This window comes from Pomacea canaliculata, linkage group LG6 (genome assembly GCF_003073045.1).
Source record: "Pomacea canaliculata isolate SZHN2017 linkage group LG6, ASM307304v1, whole genome shotgun sequence".
NCBI classification, from domain to species: Eukaryota; Metazoa; Mollusca; class Gastropoda; order Architaenioglossa; family Ampullariidae; genus Pomacea; species Pomacea canaliculata.
The window spans coordinates 19,479,370-19,501,877 of record NC_037595.1 but is presented as its reverse complement, the minus strand read 5'-3'; the positions used below and the strand labels follow the sequence as shown (position 1 = coordinate 19,501,877).

At 34.5% G+C, this 22,508-nt stretch overlaps 1 protein-coding gene across 2 annotated transcripts; it reads right to left on the bottom strand.

Moving 5' to 3' along the window:
- Nucleotides 1–1,624: 1,624 nt before the first annotated feature.
- Nucleotides 1,625–22,478, bottom strand: LOC112565867 (two pore calcium channel protein 2-like). Of its 2 annotated transcripts, none has more exons than XM_025241716.1 (26): nucleotides 21,818–22,478; nucleotides 19,094–19,143; nucleotides 18,159–18,235; nucleotides 17,132–17,309; nucleotides 16,020–16,136; nucleotides 15,427–15,533; nucleotides 15,035–15,107; nucleotides 14,426–14,491; nucleotides 13,846–13,939; nucleotides 13,380–13,445; nucleotides 12,928–12,992; nucleotides 12,498–12,607; nucleotides 12,081–12,162; nucleotides 10,897–10,986; nucleotides 9,847–9,966; nucleotides 9,480–9,536; nucleotides 8,906–9,034; nucleotides 8,393–8,442; nucleotides 8,153–8,249; nucleotides 7,943–8,014; nucleotides 7,177–7,256; nucleotides 6,049–6,118; nucleotides 5,605–5,687; nucleotides 5,253–5,334; nucleotides 4,919–5,016; nucleotides 1,625–4,585 (listed from the first exon to the last, which is right to left on the bottom strand). In XM_025241716.1, the coding sequence occupies exons 1-26, from the start codon at nucleotides 22,134–22,136 to the stop codon at nucleotides 4,507–4,509; spliced, it is 2,511 nt and encodes an 836-aa protein (XP_025097501.1). In that variant the 5' UTR covers nucleotides 22,137–22,478; the 3' UTR covers nucleotides 1,625–4,506. The 2 variants fall into 2 exon arrangements, with proteins under 2 accessions (XP_025097501.1, XP_025097500.1); XM_025241715.1 differs by having other exon boundaries at nucleotides 13,846–13,942; nucleotides 21,818–22,477.
- Nucleotides 22,479–22,508: the final 30 nt, after the last annotated feature.

Below are 22,508 nucleotides of genomic sequence, written 5' to 3'. Positions count from 1 at the left end.
TGTATGATTTAATCGGACTTTCTCCTTTTTCTATATGATATACTTAAATAGTTATTATTGACTTTTTGAATAAAATAAAACTGAATGAGGTGGACTCGGTATTTTTGCTCGATAAAATATATTTTGAAGTAACAATATAATAATGGTCTGTATGCTTCAGAATTGTCTTGTCTGTAAAGATACAATGTGTGAAAACTGCCGATATCATCCCATACAATTTTAGTTAATAAGAAGCAATTCCTTGAAAAAGATAGTCTGATGCAAACAAACATTATTTCAGTAGTTCCTGAACAATTGAATGTGCTGAATACAAACAATATGGTAGTAACGTGGTTTGAATGAAGCTGTATATTTGGCAGACCACAGCAGAAACAGCGCTTTAATTTTCTCCTCACCAGCGATCCATTTCTTCCGATAACACTAAAGAGGCTGCACACCATTTCTGGAAAAAAGCCTACTCATACTTTTGAGCATTGCGATCAATAGAGCGCCCTTTTGTGTATTTATTCCATCCAGCTGGTGTGGCTCTGGACACACATGGCTGCACAAAGAGTGTCCTAAATCTGTGATTAACCTTGTAGCAGTCCTATTTTTCAGAAACTGGGAAATTCCTTTATTTTGGGAAATAAAATTTTCTTTTTAGGCTGGTTGGAAAAATGAAGCACTGATCTAGTTTTTTTAGATTGGGAAATGCCTTACCTTTGTTTTGGAAAACAATTTTTTGTTTCTAAAAAAAAAAATTAAACAAAAGTTACCTTGGTAACATTACTTTCTTGTCCAGATCGATATGTCTCTATTCTGGTCAGCCAAATAACCAGACCCAACAAAGACCTTACCACAAGTAAAAAAGCAAACCACAAACAGAACAGGGCATTTTTTTTAAATATTACTAGGATTTGCAGTAACTATCAAAAGGGTAAAGTATAGGTAAGAAGAAATGAGAGTGGCCAAGAATTACCTAGACAGTACTGGCTTTTCACTCAGCACATGACAGACAATATTAAATATATTGATGGTAGTATCAAAGTATCCATAATGAGTGAGAGCTAGCTGTTGTTGTTGTTGATAATTATAATCAGTATTGCAGCAAGTACCTTCCACTCTGCTTTTTATCTTCTGTTTTGCTCTCTAGTTTATGTCCTCAAGGAATTTATACATATTTGAATATCTCTCTCTCTCTTGCTTTGGTCTTTTCTTCCTATCTCTTTCCTTCTATTAATTGAAAACATCAAAGCAAAACAAGTTTAAATTATGTAAAAGAAACCATGAAACATAGTCCTTAATACAAATGTGATTAGAAACCTGACTCAATGGCAAATGTATCATAACTAACAAGTTGACCCCCATTAACCTCCACATTCTATATAAAATTAAAAGTGATGGGTAATGTGACATTTAACAGTAGTCTTAGTTCAGTAACTGGAGACATTGTTGAATGAGCTTGTGTGATGAGAAGACAAGACCGACAATTACCATCCAACGGGTGGAAACAGAGCATAGGAGGGAAAAATAGACAGAAAGAGAAAGATGGGCCTTGGTGTTTACATGCTGCTTATCTGTCCTTTAACATGTGTACATGTGTTTGCCTGCTGCAAATGTAAATGTTAATAAATAAATAAGCACCTTAATGCTCACAAAGTTTTATTTCACTAAATACACAAAACGATTTGCTTCTGTGCTTCACAGGAAAAATAGTTTAAACCAATTTTTTTCTCATCCATGACAGTTATCTTACAAAAATACATCCTCTAGTGACCAAGGTCTCACCACCAACAAGCACTAACAGATTTCCTTAACATCAGTATACAAGGTGTATCAAAACCATTGCATCATATAACAAACCAAATAACATTTTATAAAATCTGAGCAACACAATAATTTATAATAAATATTTTGAAACTATACAAAACCACCATTAAATCTTTTGTCCATAAATAATGAAATATTTAAATAATAATATTAAATCTTTTGTAAGGTGCTTCCCATTTATCTTTGCCATAGCAATTATAAATTATCTAGCAAATCATTGATTTTTTTTAAAGAGTGAAAGATTCCCTACATATTACTCCACTGATAACAAATAAACCAGAAATTTTACAGAGGGAAACTATGAATCTCTCTCTCACACACACACAGAAGTACATGTATGTGCACATACAGAAAGGCAAGTATGAATCTGTCACATAAGCATGAGATTAAATGTTACTAACCTCATGATTTTGTTCTGCATATCTGACAACTGTGACCTTGAGGCCCCTTACAATGGCAAGTACAATGGTCCCATCACCTGTCTTAATTCAAACTGTCAACTATCATCACACAGAGTAAGATATATTTCACAGAAGTCTTGCTAGTTTTCCAAACATTAACTCGGTACACTTAGCAAAATATTCCTGTCAGAAAATTCTGGAAATAAAAAAATACTATTCTTCTGTAAAAGACATGAATTTTATGTGGACCAAAATACTGCACAAAAGATCAAAGAATCCATTCATAGTAGAAGTAGCTATGATCACAAGATCACATGTGGCACTGACAGCAAACACAACTGGGGCTGTAGTTATAAAGCAAGAGTAAGTTGTTTCCCCAGGGCAAAACTAGGAACCAAAGGGTAGCATCTTGTTTCTGGTTAGAAAGTGTTTAGACCCTGTGGACACCCCTTTATGTTTCTTTACACCTTTTAGAACAACCTTTTAGGACAACTTTGCCACTGCTTTGTAACTATGGCTTCAAGGGTAAAACAGCATCTGCCAGGTGTGGACATCACATTATAACTTTGGAAACAAGATGACTTTCCTTCTCCAGGTTGCAGTGACTGACCCTTGCTTTATAGCCCTAGGTGGTGATAGTATAAAATCTCTTCTTCAAAAGAGGATGGATTATAGCACCAAGCAAAATGTATAAGCTTTTTTCTCTCTCTGTAGATATTTTGATACACACATTTAACTACTTCTTACTATCAAACTAAAATGTATGCAGATTAACCTTACCAAAAAATAAAAATAAAATACCTCCCAGCCAGAAATGGATATTTAAGAATATCTGCTTTAAACATCTAGATTTTTTATTATTATTCTTATTATTTTTATAAGTATTATTACTAAAACTCATATACTTTGTCTGGTACCAGAATTTCAAACCAAATTTTAATTAAGTCAGGAAAAACTAAAATCCTTTTAGCAAATAATGTTATTTAAAACTCTGCCATAATGTTACTTATTTTTGAACCGAGAAAACACTGTCATTACTTCAAGAAAACTGTGGGCTCACATGGACATAATTATGGTAACATTTTATGTTGGAAATGGCCAGTAAAGGCTTACAAATAAAAGGGAAGATTAAACAAATCATTTTTCTTGCTTTTTTATAGGCTTTTTAATGTGTTAATAATATTTGTCTGGTAACAGTTCTTTTGAAGTTGTCCATGTTCTTAAAAAATCTGATTCTTGTATTTCATGCATAGTAGATGGTGCAATAGCTGTGAAGTACAATGGTTTTCATGTCAGCAAGATGTGGTTATAGAAGTGCAATTTATACACCATATGTGTGTGGCTTACATAAATACACTGTGAAAACAAATTTGTTTCCAAATATCCAAAGATATCTCCGATGATTGGCTAAAACGCCTATACAATTTTAAGAAAAGGATATTTAAACTGTTTACATTTCATCTTCACATAGCTTATTGCTGGTTTTTGTGCTTGAACTTGAAATAAAATAATTCAAAGATGCATTAAAATATCCATTTACACACCCATAATCTAAACAACTAAGCTCTCAAATATAACTTCATGCAATATTGTATGTAATATTGTATGCAATATGATATTGAAAAGCACACATCAGGGGGTGTTCTCTCAATATTTTCATATCACTCACACAGATTCAAGTTCTGTCAGAATTTTGAGACTTTTTTCCTTTTGTCAGTTTTTTTTTAACAAAAAAATAAACCAGAAACTTACAGTGATCAATTTGAACTGATAATTGTGTAAATAAAAAATATATTATTTGTCTACAATGGGTATAGTCTAAACTGAGCAAAGTGACAAAAGTTAGACAATATTTCCTGTAGTAAATGACAAATAGCAGAAACACAAATTTTTCCAAATCATCTGGTTAAACACTGGCTGTATGGAGTGCGTATGCCACTGATCTTGAGGATCTTAAAATGCTCAGCAAAATAGTTTCCTTGATGCATAGGTAACAAACAGTATTTTAAAGCATTGTGGAGATAACAAGAGTTATGGTCATAGTGTTACCAATATTATTCCTTATAATATCAAGGTCGTCAGCTTGTGCAGTACTTGATCATTGTAGAACAAGTGAGCTCGACGATTTGTTGGTCAATTTCAGATTCTGGTAACTACTGCCCTAACCCATAAGTTTTGTCCTCAAATTTGTGACTGATCAGAATTACTGTCATTCACTGATCTAATGGTAGTCAGATCAATACTTCTTATTGGACAGCTCGATCCCTCATAGCTTTGATTGGCTGGAAGTGTCTTGTCACCTCTCTAACACTAGATATTGGTGATCAGACAGCTGCCTCAAAAGATCATTTTCAGCTGGCTCCTCCAGAAGGCCTCTGAAAGTACAAGCAGTTCAATCTGGATTTTAAAAATCTTCCTCTCATAATTATAACAACATCGACACACAATGGCTCTAAAAATATGCAGATGAAATTTAAACACCTTGCTCTTACTCATTTCTATATTCACTAATCCACTTGTTTCTGCACTCACTTGCTCCCCTTGCTCATTTGCTGTTTTGTTCACCCAGTTACTCTTGTTCACTAATTTAACTTTTCTTTACTCACTCCTTTACTTGTTCATTCACTCGCATTAAGGTGCCCTCCACGCTATTTCAACAGATAAAAGTCCCCCAAAGCAAAAAGGACAAGGAAATTCTTGATGTAGACCTGAACATATCATGTACAGAGTTGAGAACCATTGGTTGGTCAAAATCCCCATTTGTATTTCGTATTTGCTGGCTTCGGTCCCACTTCATTATAAAGTTCTATCAAAAGAAAAAAAAAGTCAAATGAAATATTTCATTATCACAGTGAAAATATAATACCTTCTAATTCATCATTCTGACCATACAGTCACCATTAGTGAGATATTACTTCCTTACATCATGAGTGGGGTAATGTACAAGTAGAATTTACCACAACATTGTGTAAATGGCTACGAGAATATTATGTGGCTTAATAATTAATCATATTGTAGAGAATGTTAAAAGAAAGAATTTACCTCCATTATCAGAGCTGTGAAGAGATTTAAAACAATGATGACTGAAATAAGCCACCATGCCACGAAGAACAGATACGACCATCTGTAGACAAAAATACATGTGACACATGCAGAATTCATAAAAAAAAACCTAGTCCAGCTCTTTCATGCTCTATGAAGATCACAATGAAATAAATGGTCTGTTTTGCATGCATTTCCCTATTTGTGTACGTCCATTGAAAAGTGCCTTGATTTAACTGTATGAAACTTATAAAAAGGAAAGACAAATGTCTGACATGTGACTGCCCTTTCCACAATCTGTGCTCACTCATTAGACATAAAATCTGCTGATGAGGAACACAAGTTTACTCACGGTGAGGTGGCTTCTCCGAATGCCTCCAGAAATACATTCCAGTTATTGACCACCATAATATGCCACAGAACCACAATGGCAGCCTAGTCAAAATCAATCAAACTTCTAAATAACCAGAACAAAGGGACTGACAAGAAGTAACCCCATCTATAAATAACACAAGAACAGCATAATCCAATAAAATGCAATAACCATTAAAAATACTGATTTATTATGTTGACTACTGAGTTACACATTGGAGAAGTGTGAGTAAATAACCAACCAGCATCAGTGCAAGCAAGTTAAAGAGAGGCTACAGAAACAGAGAAGGAGGTACATCCATGTCATCGCTCAAAGAGAACATGCAAGGAAGATAGAATTGTATAACTTTCTTGTGTAAATGTGGGGTAGGGAACCCACTTGAATAGTAAAAGGTAAATTTTATCTCATGGCACTTAATCTTACAGCAAAGTCATCAAAGTTGTTGGCCCAGTACATCAGCTGTCTGTAGGTACCGCATGCATATGTCACATTGCTGAAGACAGAAAGCAAAAGCAAAATATTGACTGAAAAGTGCTGATTGAGTACACTGATTAAAAAATCGATTGCTTAATGCAGGGAAGTGACAGACTGATTAGAAGAACATGTTTGACAAAAGGGCTTATGAGAAAAGTAGATAACACACAGAAATCAAGAATAAGGTATAGAGTCCTTAATTCATGACTATAAGACCAGAGATCAGGTACATCAACAATCATAATAAATTATCAATAGATCATGGAAACAGAAGTTATGTTTCTGGCATCAAAATGGCTGTAAGCTCAAGCGCCTGGTTGCATAACATGGGAAGCAAAGATGAAAAAATAAAAAAACAAATGAGAGGAACTATGGCGTGGAAGGATCCATTGTTAGCTGTGCAATTTAAAGAAAATCACTAGGAAAAAAACTTTGCTCTTGCCCTAAATAACAGCTTGGCATTTAGAATGTTTAATGCTGTTTGACCTGCTTGACTCAACAGAGCGTGATAGTTTTTGATCACTATAAAAAAAAAAAGTAACATTACAAAAGTACATAACACATTTATTAAAAGCTTTATGCGCAGTATTATATACCTATAAAAAAGAATGCTTTTAAATCCCATCAACTGTGTGCACAAACAATGTAAACTTGTCTTTCTACACTGTTAAAATGATCCTGCCACTCTTTGACAATACAGATACCTCTCCAAGAAGAAGTGTTTTTTTTTTAAAAATTCTAGTCCACCAAAAATGTAATAACTATACATCTAAAGCAGTGGTTCTTAACCTGGGTTCGATTGAACCCTTGGGGTTCGGTGAGTCGGTCTCAAGGGTTCGGCGGAGCCTTCGCCACGGAGGTCAAGACATAGCCGCAATTAGTGATGACACTAAAGAAGGGTTCGGTAAATGTGCATATGAAACTAAAGAAGGGTTCGGTGAATGTGCATATGAAGCTTGTGGGTTCGGTACCTCAAAAAAGGTTAAGAACCACTGATCTAAAGCATAATTTCTACCTGTTATTGTAGGCGTTAAAACATTCACAAAAGAAAATACACTTCAAACTCAGCAATCAGACCTTGTGTTTGTGATCTTGTCCACAGTGATTTTATCACTAAAAATTTCCATCCCAAGAATAGCAAAAGCATAGTAGATCACCTGTAAAATTAATCACCGCATGCGTGTGTTAAAAAAAAATCCTAAGAAATAATAGAATTTCATAATAATATATTAACTTTCTGTGCATCACAGTCATAGAATTCATTAGACAGTGTAAAATATTGCCCATATTACAAAACAATCAAAATATCATCATATTCTACCTTAGGCTTTATGTTTAATGAATGAGATTTTCATTAGACAACCTATATGATTATAAAACAAACTGTGCTACCCATAACTTTAACATAGTACATGTAACTATTTAACATAAATTTAATGTAGTATATGACAATTATAGCAAGCCACACTGAAAATTAAACCCTCACAAGCAAGCTGAAACAAAAGTGGTCATAAATAATGTCAAGCATAATATGACTATGAAGTAAAAGACTGATAACCAATGAAAACTAGCAGCAAAGTTTGCTTTATGTAGCTCTTGCATATATCTTTCACATAGCAGATGAAACCGTAAATATAAGCTCAGTAGCAAAAATATATTTGAGCAAATCATGCACTGCATAGCTGTAGCTAGTCAGGTAATAAATATTGAACAGATAATTATAAAATATTTTAAAATAGTTGAATATTTAAAGAAACAAATAAAAGAGATAACCCTTTAAACAGCATACACTGAAATAAAATAATAGCAGCTTATCTTACACTCCAAAAAGATAAGAACTCACAATTAACACTCCAGCAAAAGACTTCATATTTCTGACCAGATCCAGGAGAACAGAACTGATAATTCTCATGGACTGAAAAAAATATCAGTATAACAATTCAACAATAAGACTGATGCTCTTTGTGGTAAAATACAAGTAAAAAGGTAATGAAATGTACAAAGATATACATATATATATATACACAGGCACACAGAGAGGAATCAATCAAACCTTGAGATGTGGGATGATTCTGAGAAGCCTAACCATGATCAGTATGTTGATAATGCGAAGAACATTCCACAAAGTATTTATGCTAGACACTTCATGTCTGGAAAAAAGTGGAAAAAACATACAGAAAAATAAGTAAAAAATGGCTATACACTTCACATTCAGATCGGTATCTTATTAATATTGTCATCCTGTGCAAAGTGTCAAGGGAAATCCAAAAGAAAAGAAAAAAATAATACATACTTTTCAAAAAATGGCACTCCAAATGTGATAGCTGAGAACATCTCTCCACCCTGATTAGGATACAAAGAATTATAAGTCAACTTCTTAAATCAATTGAGAATTATATTAAAAAGAATTCTCCTGCTGTAATGTATGTAGTTATTTCAAGAGCATTAGCTTCTGCATGCTTCAAGGGAACTTATCCCTAAAGACAATCTTGATGCGAAGCATGTAGTAAATAATAACTCATTTTCAATCCCTATAAATACTGATTAAAATCACATCAAAAACAAACTTTTTTCAAAAAATGATCCTCCAAAAAACTTTTCGCTTGTGAAAGAACCCTCGAGATCAATGTTTATACTGACTTCATAAACAAGTTGTCCATCACTACAGGAAAGCTTAGAGTTTTATAATCTCCTCTGCAGCTATGCACACAGTAGATATCTCCCATCTGGAGCATTATATGCACAATAAATATATCTAGACACCTTTTGAAACTTTCCCACTTCCCATCAAAAAACATTTACTGACCACAAGGGCGAGAGTGATGACACCATCAAAAACGTTTCCTTTGTCAAAGACATAGCGCCGCCAGCCCATGGCCCAGATTTTCAGGACTTGTTCCACCAAATAATAGATTGCAAAGCTAAAATTAAATGCCTGCATTCAAAAGAATATGTTTTAGTTCTTTTTACCCAGGATCAAAGTATTTTTGGACAAACAGGCAAATAACAAAAAAGGAAATTCATTTGCCTTTTTATACATATGAAATGTTAGTTTTCCTTCCATGAAAAATATTGTATCAGTTACTTTGACCTCTTTGCATTTAGTTGCTCCATTATCTTTTTCACTCTTTGTAAAATATAAGTTTCTGGTGTATGGACTAGTTAGAATCAATGGCATAAGCTGTCTCTAAAAACAAATCCATTTAGCTCCTGTTAAAGAAAAAGTTAGGAAAATTAAAATTTTATAATCATTAGGGTGATAAACATAGAGCAGGAGAGAAAGATAATCTGATTTCTGGCTTGATCATTACTATTATTTAAGATATAACAGAATATAAAGACATACAGCACTGACATACCCACTAAGTTGTAATACTTACACGAAGGTCAGAGTGAGAGTCATAAAAAGACTGATCATACTGGGTTGCAAGTTCCACCTGAAGCAAGAAAATGTATTAAAAAAATTACTAAAGTGAAGAGAAAGCCTAGAATCCACACAAGTCTAAATGATGAAATAAATCAATCAATGAACAAGGCACAACTTATACTCTCACAATATCCCTCCTTTCCCTCTCTTTCTCTCTCTCACACACACGATCGTGGAAGAGGTATTCTAATGGGTGTGAAATAACAAGCATGATAAAACAAGCAAAAAAACTTCATGCAAGGTAAATTGTCACTATATAAAATCATAACAATTGTAAGAAATTATATATTTTTTTAAAAGGGTAAGCCCCAGCGACTTACAGAGATGACGATGACATTCAAAAAGGCAACAAAGATGCCAAAGTAGGCAAACATCCTGTGGACAAATATTCGTTGGAGTCTCCACAATAAGGGATTTACAAACCACCTGACCTCCACCTCCTGCCACAAAAAGTAATATTACAAATTTTAGCAAACAGCAACAGCTGAAAGGATAAACCATTTTAAACCTCTGCTGTACATGATTTGACTCAGTCAAAATGTTTCTGTGAAGAAGAACATTAATAATATGCACAATATGACATCTTGAACGAGTTCAGGAACTGTTGCCCCTAAGCTGAAGAGTGATGTCCCTTCACCTACCAGGCTAGAGGGGATAGCTCTCTGTCATTGTGTCTCGTCCATGGACACATCAAATTTTGGTGCCTCCTACTGATTTGTGATGTTTGTTACATTTGCCTCTGGTCTGTATTGTTCTTCAATAGTTGTGCAGCATTGTTTCTTCCAACAAACATCTTCATCCACTGTGTCCTGTTCTTCATTTTGCCATCTTACTTTGTCCTTTTGATTGTACAGGATTCTGCTTACCGTCTTCACTGAAACTTCTAACTTTTCTGGACTATTGAACCACACTGATTTCCATTACAAAATGGATATTTGAGAGCCATGTGCTATTTTACACATGAGTCTAAAAGCCTAAAGTAATACAATGTATTAACATTGCAATTTTGATGGATATCTTTTACCAAGTAATAATGGAAAAAATCTGTAAAAAGAAATGAAACTCAACAAACAGTAAGTAAGCTTTTTTATTACATATTGCCAAGTTCTTCTAAAAGCAATTCTTGATTAAAAAAATAAAATCTCCTCAAGTATGAAAGTACTGTAGTTCATCCCCTCTCTGTCACAATCATTTTCACACTGCGAGTCATTTCAGCAAAATTTTGTTATAAGCTGTTGCATATAACCTACATTATTCTGGTTCTACCTTTTCTGGGTATTGCGTAAATATTTATTGCATCAAATTCACCAACAAATTCTCTGTGGGTACTTTTTCAACATTCCTTATAATGTCAGGAGTTAAATACTTACCCGGGCAGGCTTTTTCTCCATGTCTAACAGAGTAAACAGCTGCTGGAAATCTTTAGCACAGAATGAACTTTCAGGGTATTTATCAAGCTCCTGAAATTAAAAAGGACACAAAACAAAACAAAACAATGCATACACTTGTTTATAAAGATGGAGAGAATGTGTGTGTAAATGTATCTATGTGGAATGTGAAAAATAACTCTGGTAAATAAATTTCTAAAAGAAGCTCTCTCCCATAATCCCTTTTGAATGTAGCTCACTGTCATGGATCGACCAGTCCATACATGGAAAACTTAACCATAGTGATGCTGATGCATTTTATGAATTTAGAGTGTGCAATGTTAGAAAGAATTACTGAATGTCCAGATGAAGTGAGTACTGTGTTCACAGAAGCAATGCGGAAGGGAATGAGCAAGGGTGAATTGCTGACCAAGCAGTTGGAGAAAGGCAGTTTTTTTGCAATGGTCAGAAGTGAAGGGTGTAAGGAATAACAAGAGACCAAATTAGATGCAGGAGGTGTCTGTACCTATGGGCCTTGTTTTGTTTGTGCTGCCTCACCTAGAGGTATAAATATTCTATTCCTGGATACATGCATGATTGGCGACCTAGTGCGCCTATATGAGCTCAAAGTATCTTCCTACATTTTGGGAACACAAGCATGGACATCGTGATTTGTTCATATCATTAAAAGTGAGTGGAGTCAACTTTTATTCTTCACGTTGATAGAAGGAACTTATTTCCCGTTTACGGATGTTCACATACAAATAGAATTGGGTTATCGACCAATAATACTGTCAAAACATTGTGACGTTGAGCTAGAAGGCCCTCATTTGAGGCAAGAAGTTAAATATGCAGAACTGTTGAAAAACTGTATCAACTATATATATATGGAGTGTGACTACCTATTGAAGAGACAGATCTTGAAAGAATTTTATTTTCATAATTGACGATAGCCGATAGGATCTATGATGTGGGTTAAAGAGAAGATTTATAATGTATGTATGTGTTACTCTCCCTGGCTTTGACTATCTGCAAATGCTTGAGTGGTAAATTAGGGACACATAAAAGAAGTGACATAAAGTTTGCAGGCATTCTTCATGGAGTTTGTTAATGGAAAATGTGAGGTCGGGGGAAAGAGATGTGGCACAGTGCCAAGCTTTAAAGGCAATTAACCTGTTATGACTCACCTCCAGCAAAGCATGTCTGATGTAGACAGGCACAAATATTTTCTCCACCACAGCTTTTACAACCTGTTTTCCTACCTCAGTCCTGGCAACATATTAGAAAACCATGTTACTGTCATAAAATTCATCTATCTGCACCTTTTGCACAAAGCCTACTCATGCTAACATGTATACACACCATGCAGTCTTGCAAGTAATAAAACATACTGAATCTAATTTTTTTTTTCAGTTATAAATTTTTTTCAAGAAAATTTTGCCTCAGCTTTACACTTCCTGAAACTGACAAATCAATCACAGACCAGAACAAGGAAAATTTTTAAGTTAATTCATCTAGCTTCCATTAGGACTTTATATTTGCAATTCATTTCGTCATCTACATGGTATAATTCATACACAAATATAAACTAATCTGAAATTCACCTGACTTCAATTCTGTTATCAGGGTGCAGGTTTCCCCTCTTTCGTCTTAAAACTTCAAATGCTGCCCTCACTCCAAGGCGTCTTCGGTTTAAGCTGCTTTGCATTGAATTCTTCAAAAAAAAACATTTGTTAAAAATTGTACTAGTTAATAACAATATATATGTACATAGTTATACTACATAATTACTGGAAAGTTTTATCTCATATAGTGCTTAACCTTGGATATACTATAATTACATAACAGATCACATTTGTGATACCTCTACTTTCATGTGAATTTTGCCGTCTTTTAGTTTCCACTCACATTGCTAATCATCCGTATTCTTTTAACTTGCAGATCTTTTCGTATCACATGGTCATTTATCTTGCATTTTACTTTGAATCAACCAGAATTGTAACACATAATTGCAAAATTTTTGTTTTAACTTACCAGAAAATATCCCCGGAACTGGTTGTAAATAACAGCAGTCAGCATATTCATGAAACAATATAATCCTGAAAAGTCAAAAAGAACACTCATCTAGCCATACTGTTTTCTTTCATTAACTGAATGCTAATATTTATTATTCCTTGTTATTAAATACTGTAAATTTGCTATTTTTACTGATGAAACATAGCTGCCATTTATTTCAAACTGTGATGATAAACACAAAAATCATCCAGAGAACCCACACACCACGTTTGATGTTATTTAGGTTTCTTTTAGTATAAAATCATTTCTGCATATTTTAAAACTATAATGCAATATATTATCCCTTCTGTGAATTAACAAACATGCAGTGATAGACACATACCCACTATAAAACTGCAAAAACTAATCAACTGCAGTTTAAACAGAAACCAAAACTTTGTTGTGCATTCAGCTAAAAAACAAAAACTTACCAATGATAAGAAAGACGATGAAGAACAAGGAAGAAAGTCTGTTATGGCTGTAAGCAGGCATCGTAACTAAACAGCAAAATACAAAGCAGTCACAGTTCAATACAACAAATAAACAATATAATTACATAGTTTCTTTTTAATACCACTATCTCTTGAAGTTAAATTCAAGTTTAGAAGCTTTATTAGTTACAGTCAAACTGGTTTGACATGAAGTAGTATATAGACAAAGGAAAATGTAAAGAAGACAGCCATTTTAAGCTTTGCAGTTTATTATCTCATACCACTATCTTTCAAATGCAATCAAAGCAATTAATCTAAACCTTAAAAAGAAAATGGACTCTATACAGTTAACATACTAAATCTAGGATGCTGCATTTAACTGTTTTGCTCATGAAGATCTTCTGTCACAGCAACACATGAACACTATGGATAAAATATCTATAAAAAAAATAAAAATAAAATTCACCATCTGGGTTGTTGGCTGTGGTCAGCAGCACCAGCAGACTCATGAAAGAATCCAGAAGTGTGCCAAAGTACTTTCTGCCTTCATTCCTGTTGTCCTGCTACAGGATACATTCTCTTATATTGCTGTTTTCTTTCTCCATTAACACAGCCAATATGCTATTCTATTTTATTGTAGAAGTATTTTCTTTGTTAAAATAGTTACAAAATTACTTCCTCATGTTACCAATTTAAAAATGAATTCTACTTCTCTGATCTTATTCTAATCCATAGGAATATATATATTTAAACTGCTTTGTTTTGTTTTTAAACTTACATCTGCTAACAGGCTGAAGAGAAAGAAAATCAATTATCTTATTTTTGACACAGATTTTACATGGATTGTACTTGCATTTTACATTGATTTTATGGTTAGGCAAATCAAGGTACAGCATTTGTTCATTCTAATACAGGAAAGTGTTTCTTTGTGAAAACAAAATCACATTCTTTAAGATGAAACTGAACAAGTATAGCATGCATCATGGCTTGGCACATTTATATTTCCTGTCTAGAAGATGTTCACCCTCTGGATAAGTGATACTTACAGATATCACACCCATGGTTGCATTATCTGGAACTGTATTTGTACTGTTTGCACTTTGTGGCCTTTGCTGCTCATACAGAACAAACATAAGCCAGCTATATTCTCATTCTTTCAATAATAAGCAAACAACTTGTATCAAAACCAATACTGTTAAGTTTAACACAGTTTACTAAGTGCAATGCAATATGACTGATGAACGACCTTAACAGCAAAGTTTGGAACATACGTTAAGCCAGGTTTATGACTTTATTTAATGGTTCTGAAATATTTTTGTGAATGCTGATGTTTGAAGGTACGCACTTCATGAACAAAAGAAATGATTTGACTTAATTTATGAGAATAATTTCAGTGGATATGAATTCGACTTGTTTACTGGTAAAATGTACATTTCAAAAAAAAAAAAGGCAAGCACATTATCCAAATAAAAAGAACTATAATAATTCCAGCCACAAAAGTAAATTATGTATGTAAGACAGAACAGTCATGTGCTGCTGTGTTGCATAATACAAGTGATGGTCATTTTCTTTTACAGCAATTGGAAAAAAAAACCCTGACCATCGCGTGCATTATGAAACAGCACAGATGTCAAAAAAATTTTCGTGCAACTTACCGGAGGGGTAGGAAACAGAAGCATGCCCAGCAGAGTAAAGATGTACAGGTGCATAGCAAGCATAATGAGAACACTGTCAAGACATACAGGTGCATCACAAAGATACATTTGCCAACTGCCCATTTTGTCATGATCGCTGCAGTTTGATATAGCTTGAAACAGCTTAAACACCATCATTAGATTAAATGTTGTATAGAACAGGCCACATATTGTTTGAATCTGAAATGATAATTTTTAAGATTCATTTTGGCTGGTGTCCATAGATGTTCTGAAATTGCCAATCATGATCTACAGTCAAATAGATGTTTCATAAAAATGTTGAAATTTTATCTAAAATTCTTTCTCAGTTATACCTGCATTGGCATGGATTCTTATTTGTTTCTGTTACACACCTGAAAACCTCTGGCATTGTCATCCGCAGACAGTTTACAATCTTCTTCATTAGAGATGAGTTTTGCAGGATGAAAAATGGACGCAAAATTCTCCTAAACCTTACAGGCTGAAAAGAAACCTCTCTCAAACAACATATGCATGAAGGTTAGAAGCTATAATAGCCTCCACATATCACTACTCCATTTATCGAAGCGTTCCACCATAACTTATAGGATGTGAATTGACATAAATATTGATAAACAACAGCGAGACAGTCATAACTATAGTTTCTGTTCCTAAGTAATAGTCTGAATGCTGCACATTAAACTAGATAATGTTTTCTGTTTAGATTGTTTACAGTTTTCCTTTTGCAGTCTTTTTGGTGTGAACTGTATTAGACCAGCCAAAACTAAAACATAGAATAATGATACAAAAATGTGGCAGTAACTTACTGAATAATTTACATAAATAAACTTAAAACTATTTTTGGTTTCAGGTTGTAAGGACAGATTACCTTCTGACAATAACAGGACATTAGCTAAATTCTTTAACTAGCCAGTGCAGACAGAACTGGAACAGGTCATACATAAATAAATAAAGCAGGTTTTATTACCTCTGCACAACCCATACCAACAGAAACCATCCAGTCAATAATGGAGATGACAACAATGATGATACTGGCCATGTCCCATTTGAGCTTAAAGAAGTTTCGCCTACCCAGCAAAAAGAACTGTGGACATCAAAACACCAAGTCTTTGAAATATTATACCTAAATAGTTTATAACTTTCTATTCATACAACAGAGTCCTGTCACTATTTATAATAATAAAATTTATGAACTTTACATAATATCTGGTAAGTTTCGCTTGCTAAGATATAAAACCTTGTATCAGCATATTACTTTCTAAAAAAAAAATTGGAAAAGTATCATATTCATTAATATTTGCAGGGATTTTAACTGATTCTATAACAATATAAGCTGCAGAACTTTTGTTTTTTTTTGCTTTATTTATAAACTGAGTTACTTTTATGTACAATTTTTCGGCGCATTGAGCGTTTCTCCAGGATTCGGATTTTGCGCGTTACAAAACTCCTTCTTCTTCTTCTTCTTCTTCTTCTTCTTACAAGCTCTTTGTAATTGTATGAGAAGTTGTACACACCCATCCACCAAAAGTACTTCAGTTATTCATTAATGCGCTACCCCTTCCCTTCCAGCACTTCATGCTCAAGAGTTGAATGGCCATTGGGGGTAAAAAGTAGCAAGTGTGGCAATCTGAGATGACACTGTGATGTTGATAAAATTCTTTGAATCCCAGCTGTTCTATTTCTTCTGAGACTCATCGGGATGACTATTTATATCCGTGTTAGACTACATTGTGGTGTCTTCCACTTTGTATGTGTTTGCATGCATGTGTGTGTTTGTGAGAGAGAGAGAAACAGAGAGAAAGACAAACTGAGAAACGGGGAGATTATTTGATGGGTATACTTCTAAATGAATGAGAGGGAAAATGTGTGTTTTACTGACTTTACAATAACATTTAATTTCCAGGGACTGGATGATTACAGAGTATTGTCATGGTTTGTTTGTCCTAGAATTTTTTTTCAAATTTGTAAATTATATTAAACCTAAGACATAGTGGAAGACATAATTTGTGAGCAAATCATCCTCATCCTTAAAGCAACATACATGTCAATAAGTTCACCTAGCAACAAAATAACATTCACCCTAGTGACATTGTCAGCTAACAGCAGCAACAAGCACAGCAGTTCTATGGTTGAAGTCAGCCAGCAAGGAACATCAACTCTTTCTTGTCTCAACCGTACATCAGAGCTCAAGCTCAAGGAGGACGGATATTCAAAGAAAGCCAGAATATGAAGTGTAAAAATAACTGCCACACGAAAGCTGAAAAGAAAAAAAAATGTTTGAGCAATGAACTGTAACTGGCCACAGTTATTAAACTCTTAGGGAAGAATCTAAAACCAGAGTCAAAATTTTCTATCATTTATTGTTCCTCTTTCTTCCTTAAGAGTTAAAAGGCTATCTCCTAAACTTTTTTAAGGTCACTGGGAAATGAGGAGTTTAGAGATCTCACTTTTCTTGGGGCCAGCTTTATATGAGGGGCATGCCAAATCTCCTCTCTCTCACTGCCATACCTTCCCCAATCCTCTTTGGAGTCAGGTACCTATTCTCAAAAACTTAGTTCACTTAGAAGTTTGTATCAAACTGGTGTGCCTCTTGGTTTAGATGCATATGTGCTAGCCACTTTGCTATCCACTATCTTAGTTTACACACAAACTAATATCCCTGGACTGCTGACAGACGATTTTTTCCAGTTAACTGCTAAAATGAGGCATTAGACGACATAGCTTCCGGTTTATTCACATTCTTTCTTACGGCTCGCCGAGACTAACAGCAGAGCACTTCGCAAGAGGCCAAGAGTGAGTATCAGCATACAGATATCAGTCCATCAATATACGTTCATGGTTTATATTAAAACTGATCTAAAATTTATCAACTTTTACATCTGATACTTTCTGCATAATGGATCTGCATAACAGATTATTAATTGCGTTATCTTCTTTGTCAATGAAGGGTTTCAAGCAGGCAGATAAATGTTATACAAGAATATATGCTAAGCCCACAGTATCTTGCACAATGGACGCTGAAAATATTTACAAAGTCCATGATAATTGTAATCAAAGCTCTCTGCCTGGTAAAAGGTGGATACAATATTATTTAATTTTTACTTACACTTGTACTGCAGTTGAATGATACTGACGATACAAACGTAGGCAGATTTCATCCACTTTGTGATTAATAGATCGATACTGAAAATAACATAGTTTAGCAAATTGTGAAAAGTGATTTCCCTTTAATAAACTTACCTGGAACTGAATACAGTATTCTGTACTAGAGGATGTAGTGGTGTAAGAAGCTTTAAGAATTAAACCTCTCAAACACACATAGCCATTTCTATTCTCTTCAGAAGCAAACTTTAAACAGGTTCTCAATGCTTGATCATTTCTTTCTGGCATTTATTAAATATGCATTTAGAAAACTCTCCGGACTACTAATAAATTGAAAAATAAGCATCTGTGCACCAGTATATGGGAACAAACAAAATATACATATATAAAAAAACAATTGCTCTAATTGTATATCCCCATATTTAGCTAATATACATATTTGTGAAATTAGCTAGCTATACCAGGTGGTTTAACTTTGTGAAACTAGAATGTAAAAGCTGATCACTACCATGTGATCATCATCTTCCTCATGTGTATGAAATTCAATGCACTTTTGATACAATTCAATACGAAAAAGATTACAGTAGATATGAAAGTGAAAGCAGCAGTACAACCAAATCTAAAACTATTCAACTCAAAAGATTTTGGTTTTTGAGATCGAAATTTATTAAGACTTTTTTCAATCGCTTTCGGTTTCTTTTCTTATTTAGCAGGCCATACAACAATCAATGTTGTTGCTGTTAGTCGATATTATATCAAGGTTTGGATACTGTTCTTATCTGTTATGAACAAATGAACGAGCATTTTGACTGTGGTACTTTCATTAGCAGAATTTTTGCTGCTAATTTACTTACAAAATTTAAAAACAAATGTACGTAAATTATTATTAAATATTAAAAAAGGTGTTGAGGCATATATGTATAGTTTTAGAATGTTTACCTTGAAGGCATCTTCTAGAAAAACCACAGCTTGTATCAGAGATGTCTCTTCTGAAAAAAAAAACCAAAACTAAAAAAATGTACATGTAAGCCACTACTTTACTGTCATTTCTAATGTAGATTTAAAATCCTGTTGAAAAAAAAAATATATATAAAATTATCAAACCATCAAATCTTCATCAAAGAGATATGTTTTTTAACCATAAATTTCTGTCTATTAAGCACACCTTTATATAAGCACATCCACTAAATTAAAAAAAATAAATCTCCACTTTATTCACGAATACGCCACAAATATATACAACTTTTTCAAGTGGCACGGTTGATCACTTTGAAAGCTGCATCATGGGCATTTTGTCTCATTTTCGGCATGATGAGGGTTGAGGACATGCTTGAACAAGTGATCTGAATGCTTCAATTGGCTTTGACTTAAAAATTTGAGCAGGTAACATTTCAAAATGGAGTTTATCGAAAAATTAATCCAAATCGGAAAAGTCTGAAAACAAGCTACATCTGGGTTTAAAGCTAGGAAAAAACTTGCGGCTATGAATCCGAAATTTACAGTACTGTTTAATTTTACCATCAAGGCCGATTCCACGCACATACATGCTTCAGCATTAAAATTAAAGACTAATGTGGTTAATTTTTGATTAGGTAAAGCCTAGTGGTGCATACTTTTTCCCCAACTCTTAAATTCAAAACATGTTAGATACGTGTATATATATGAGTTTTCTGGTAGCAGTCTACCTTGACAGTGTCAGCTGCAGGCAAAAGCACAGCTGAGAATTTTTATAACAAATGATTCAATGCTAGATGTCTGACAAATAGTCTCTGGCTACTCTTCCAAATAAACAATGTCACTCTCTCCAGTTCAACTACTTGCCTCCCTTGCCTTTATCTTCATTGCCCCAACCTAAAATTTTCTGATCATAAATCATCCCTTGGCACAAAGCTATTTGATGGGATGGCCTGACCTTTCCATAGGCTGCTGGGAGACAAACTATGTTGAAAAAAAGGAAGTAGCTGAGCAAGCAGTTAAAGATATCATAGCATGGGCCATCATTAATGGGGGAGTGGCTTTTTTGACTGGATCATTTATGAGCACCCATGTTATGATCTCTTCCATCTTCTTTCCCCTCTCTCAACTGACATGTCAGTCACACTTTCTCCTTAGTGTCTGCCAAAGGTCATGGGATGCATGAAAATTAACAAAAGACTGGTCTGGGAAATTTTTACAATTATTTTAACAATTAGCATGCATAAAAAAATAACGGTGTAGTTATTGACAGAGTGTTGAGTATGCAACACGTATTTACTCTACAATTGCCTTCTTTGCAGTTTATTTTTTATGACAACATGATTTGAAACAACCCACCAATTTTTTTTTTGCTATCAAGCTAAAATTCCTTTTTTTTTAAAAGAAAGGTAAATGTTGTCCCCTAATTCCTTCAGAATGTTGGAGAGTGAAGAATTAGAGACTACACCTTTCTAAGAGCCAGCCTTATTTGAGGGTTTTTACCATGTCCTCTCCCTCACTGCTTTACCTTTTCCAAACCTTTATAGAAACACGTACCTATTCCTTATAACTGGGTCTACTTGGGGAAATTTACTGTGCCACACCTGTATGAAACCAATGCACCTCTTAGTTCAGACAATAGTGCTCTAACCACTCTCCAACTCACCCAACCCCCAACGTCAAACTATTTTCAGCTGTGCACTTTGTATTGATGTAATGATAGTTACATGTTTAACTGAATAATTCAAACACTTCTCAAATAAATATTACATCAGATAGTTGATATAAGCTGTTTAGTTTTGCATGTTGAAGTCTGCAACTTCAGCAAGTCAACTTTAAGTTATATAAAAGTGATTACAATGGTCACTGAGATAATCAACAAATTATACATACAATCAGGATAGTTATTCAACAACTGTTTTCTGTTTCTTTTCTGTCTCCATACTAACCTCCATCACACCCACACATACATTCTATGTATTTACACATATTCAGATAATAGTAATCAAGTGCATTCATTAGTAAAATGGTGTTCCCTCTAACACAGTTGTTCTTCACCAGGGTTTGATCGAACCCTAGGGGTTTGGTGAGTCGGCCTCAGGGGTTTGGTGGAGCCTCCGCCACGGAGGTCAAGACACACCCGCAATTCGTGATGACACTAAAGAAGGGTTCAGTCAATGTGCATATGAAACTTGTGGGTTCGGTACCTCAAACAAGGTTAAGAACCACTGCTCTAACATCATAAAAAAATATTATCATCAGGAGGCAAAAAAGGTGGTGGGTATGGCAAAAGTAAACTACATTTTTTTCTTTGAATATACTTAAAGATTTTAATAAAATCTTGCAGAAAGGGATAAAAAAAAGTGCATGATTAGAAACAACTATTAAATTATAAACTTGCATTACTATAAGGTGGAATAATATGTATACTATCGAGTCAACATTATGAACAATCTAGAAGCCACAATAAAGGACGAAAGTATACTTGATGTACACAAAGACGTTTTAAGTAATAAAACTTTCAGAACTGCAACTTGTGGGAGGGGGATGGAGGAAAGGGCAACTATGGGTGGCAGAGAAATCAAGGAGTTCTTTGCTATAAGTTTTGCTATCAATATAGAGATTTGTAGATTACAAAATGCACACACTGCTACGCTGAAAAACACGCAATTACTCGCACAGTTATGTTGAAGGCTAGAAATTACTCACGTAGACCTGCGAACTGTTGGTACTCTTCCAAAGATTGTAGGGCGTTGTCACCATGCCCTATGCTATCTGTCGATGTAAGCTCCCAGGAATCATGTCTGTCCCGTACCTCTGGATCAGGATTAAGGCACTCATCATCGTCATCGAAACACACATCAAGCTGTACATGACTTTCCGGAATGCTGACAGGTTGTATGTTGCTATCATCATACTGGGCACCATCGCTCGCTGCCAATATTCTTACATCAAGTTCTTGTGTTTGTAAAGTCTCCCTTGGGTTTACAGCACCAATAAGAGGCGATATGTCCCGATAAGTTGTCATTCTCCAAGAGCTGGCTCCTGTATTCTTGATGGCTCAAATAATACCCAAAAAGCGCATAATCCTATGTCTTATGTCGCAGGATCAACTTTGACAGAAAGTAGAAACTTACCAAATTTGATTTTTTTTTTTTTATGTACTACTGAGCAGTCGTTGAGAAGAAAGTGTCAATGTCTACAATGTCTTTCTACAATCTTCTCAATAGCCGGCACGATTAGGCAAATTTATCCGGGCTATTTGTTTTATGCATGCTATTCACACTTGTTAAAATCAGTCACTGTGCAGCACTGTCAGTGGCCATCAGCCGTTCGAAGTACCCGTCCATCGTAAACATCACCGAGTAGCTCAGGACTAAAGCTCGCTTTAAAATTCTCA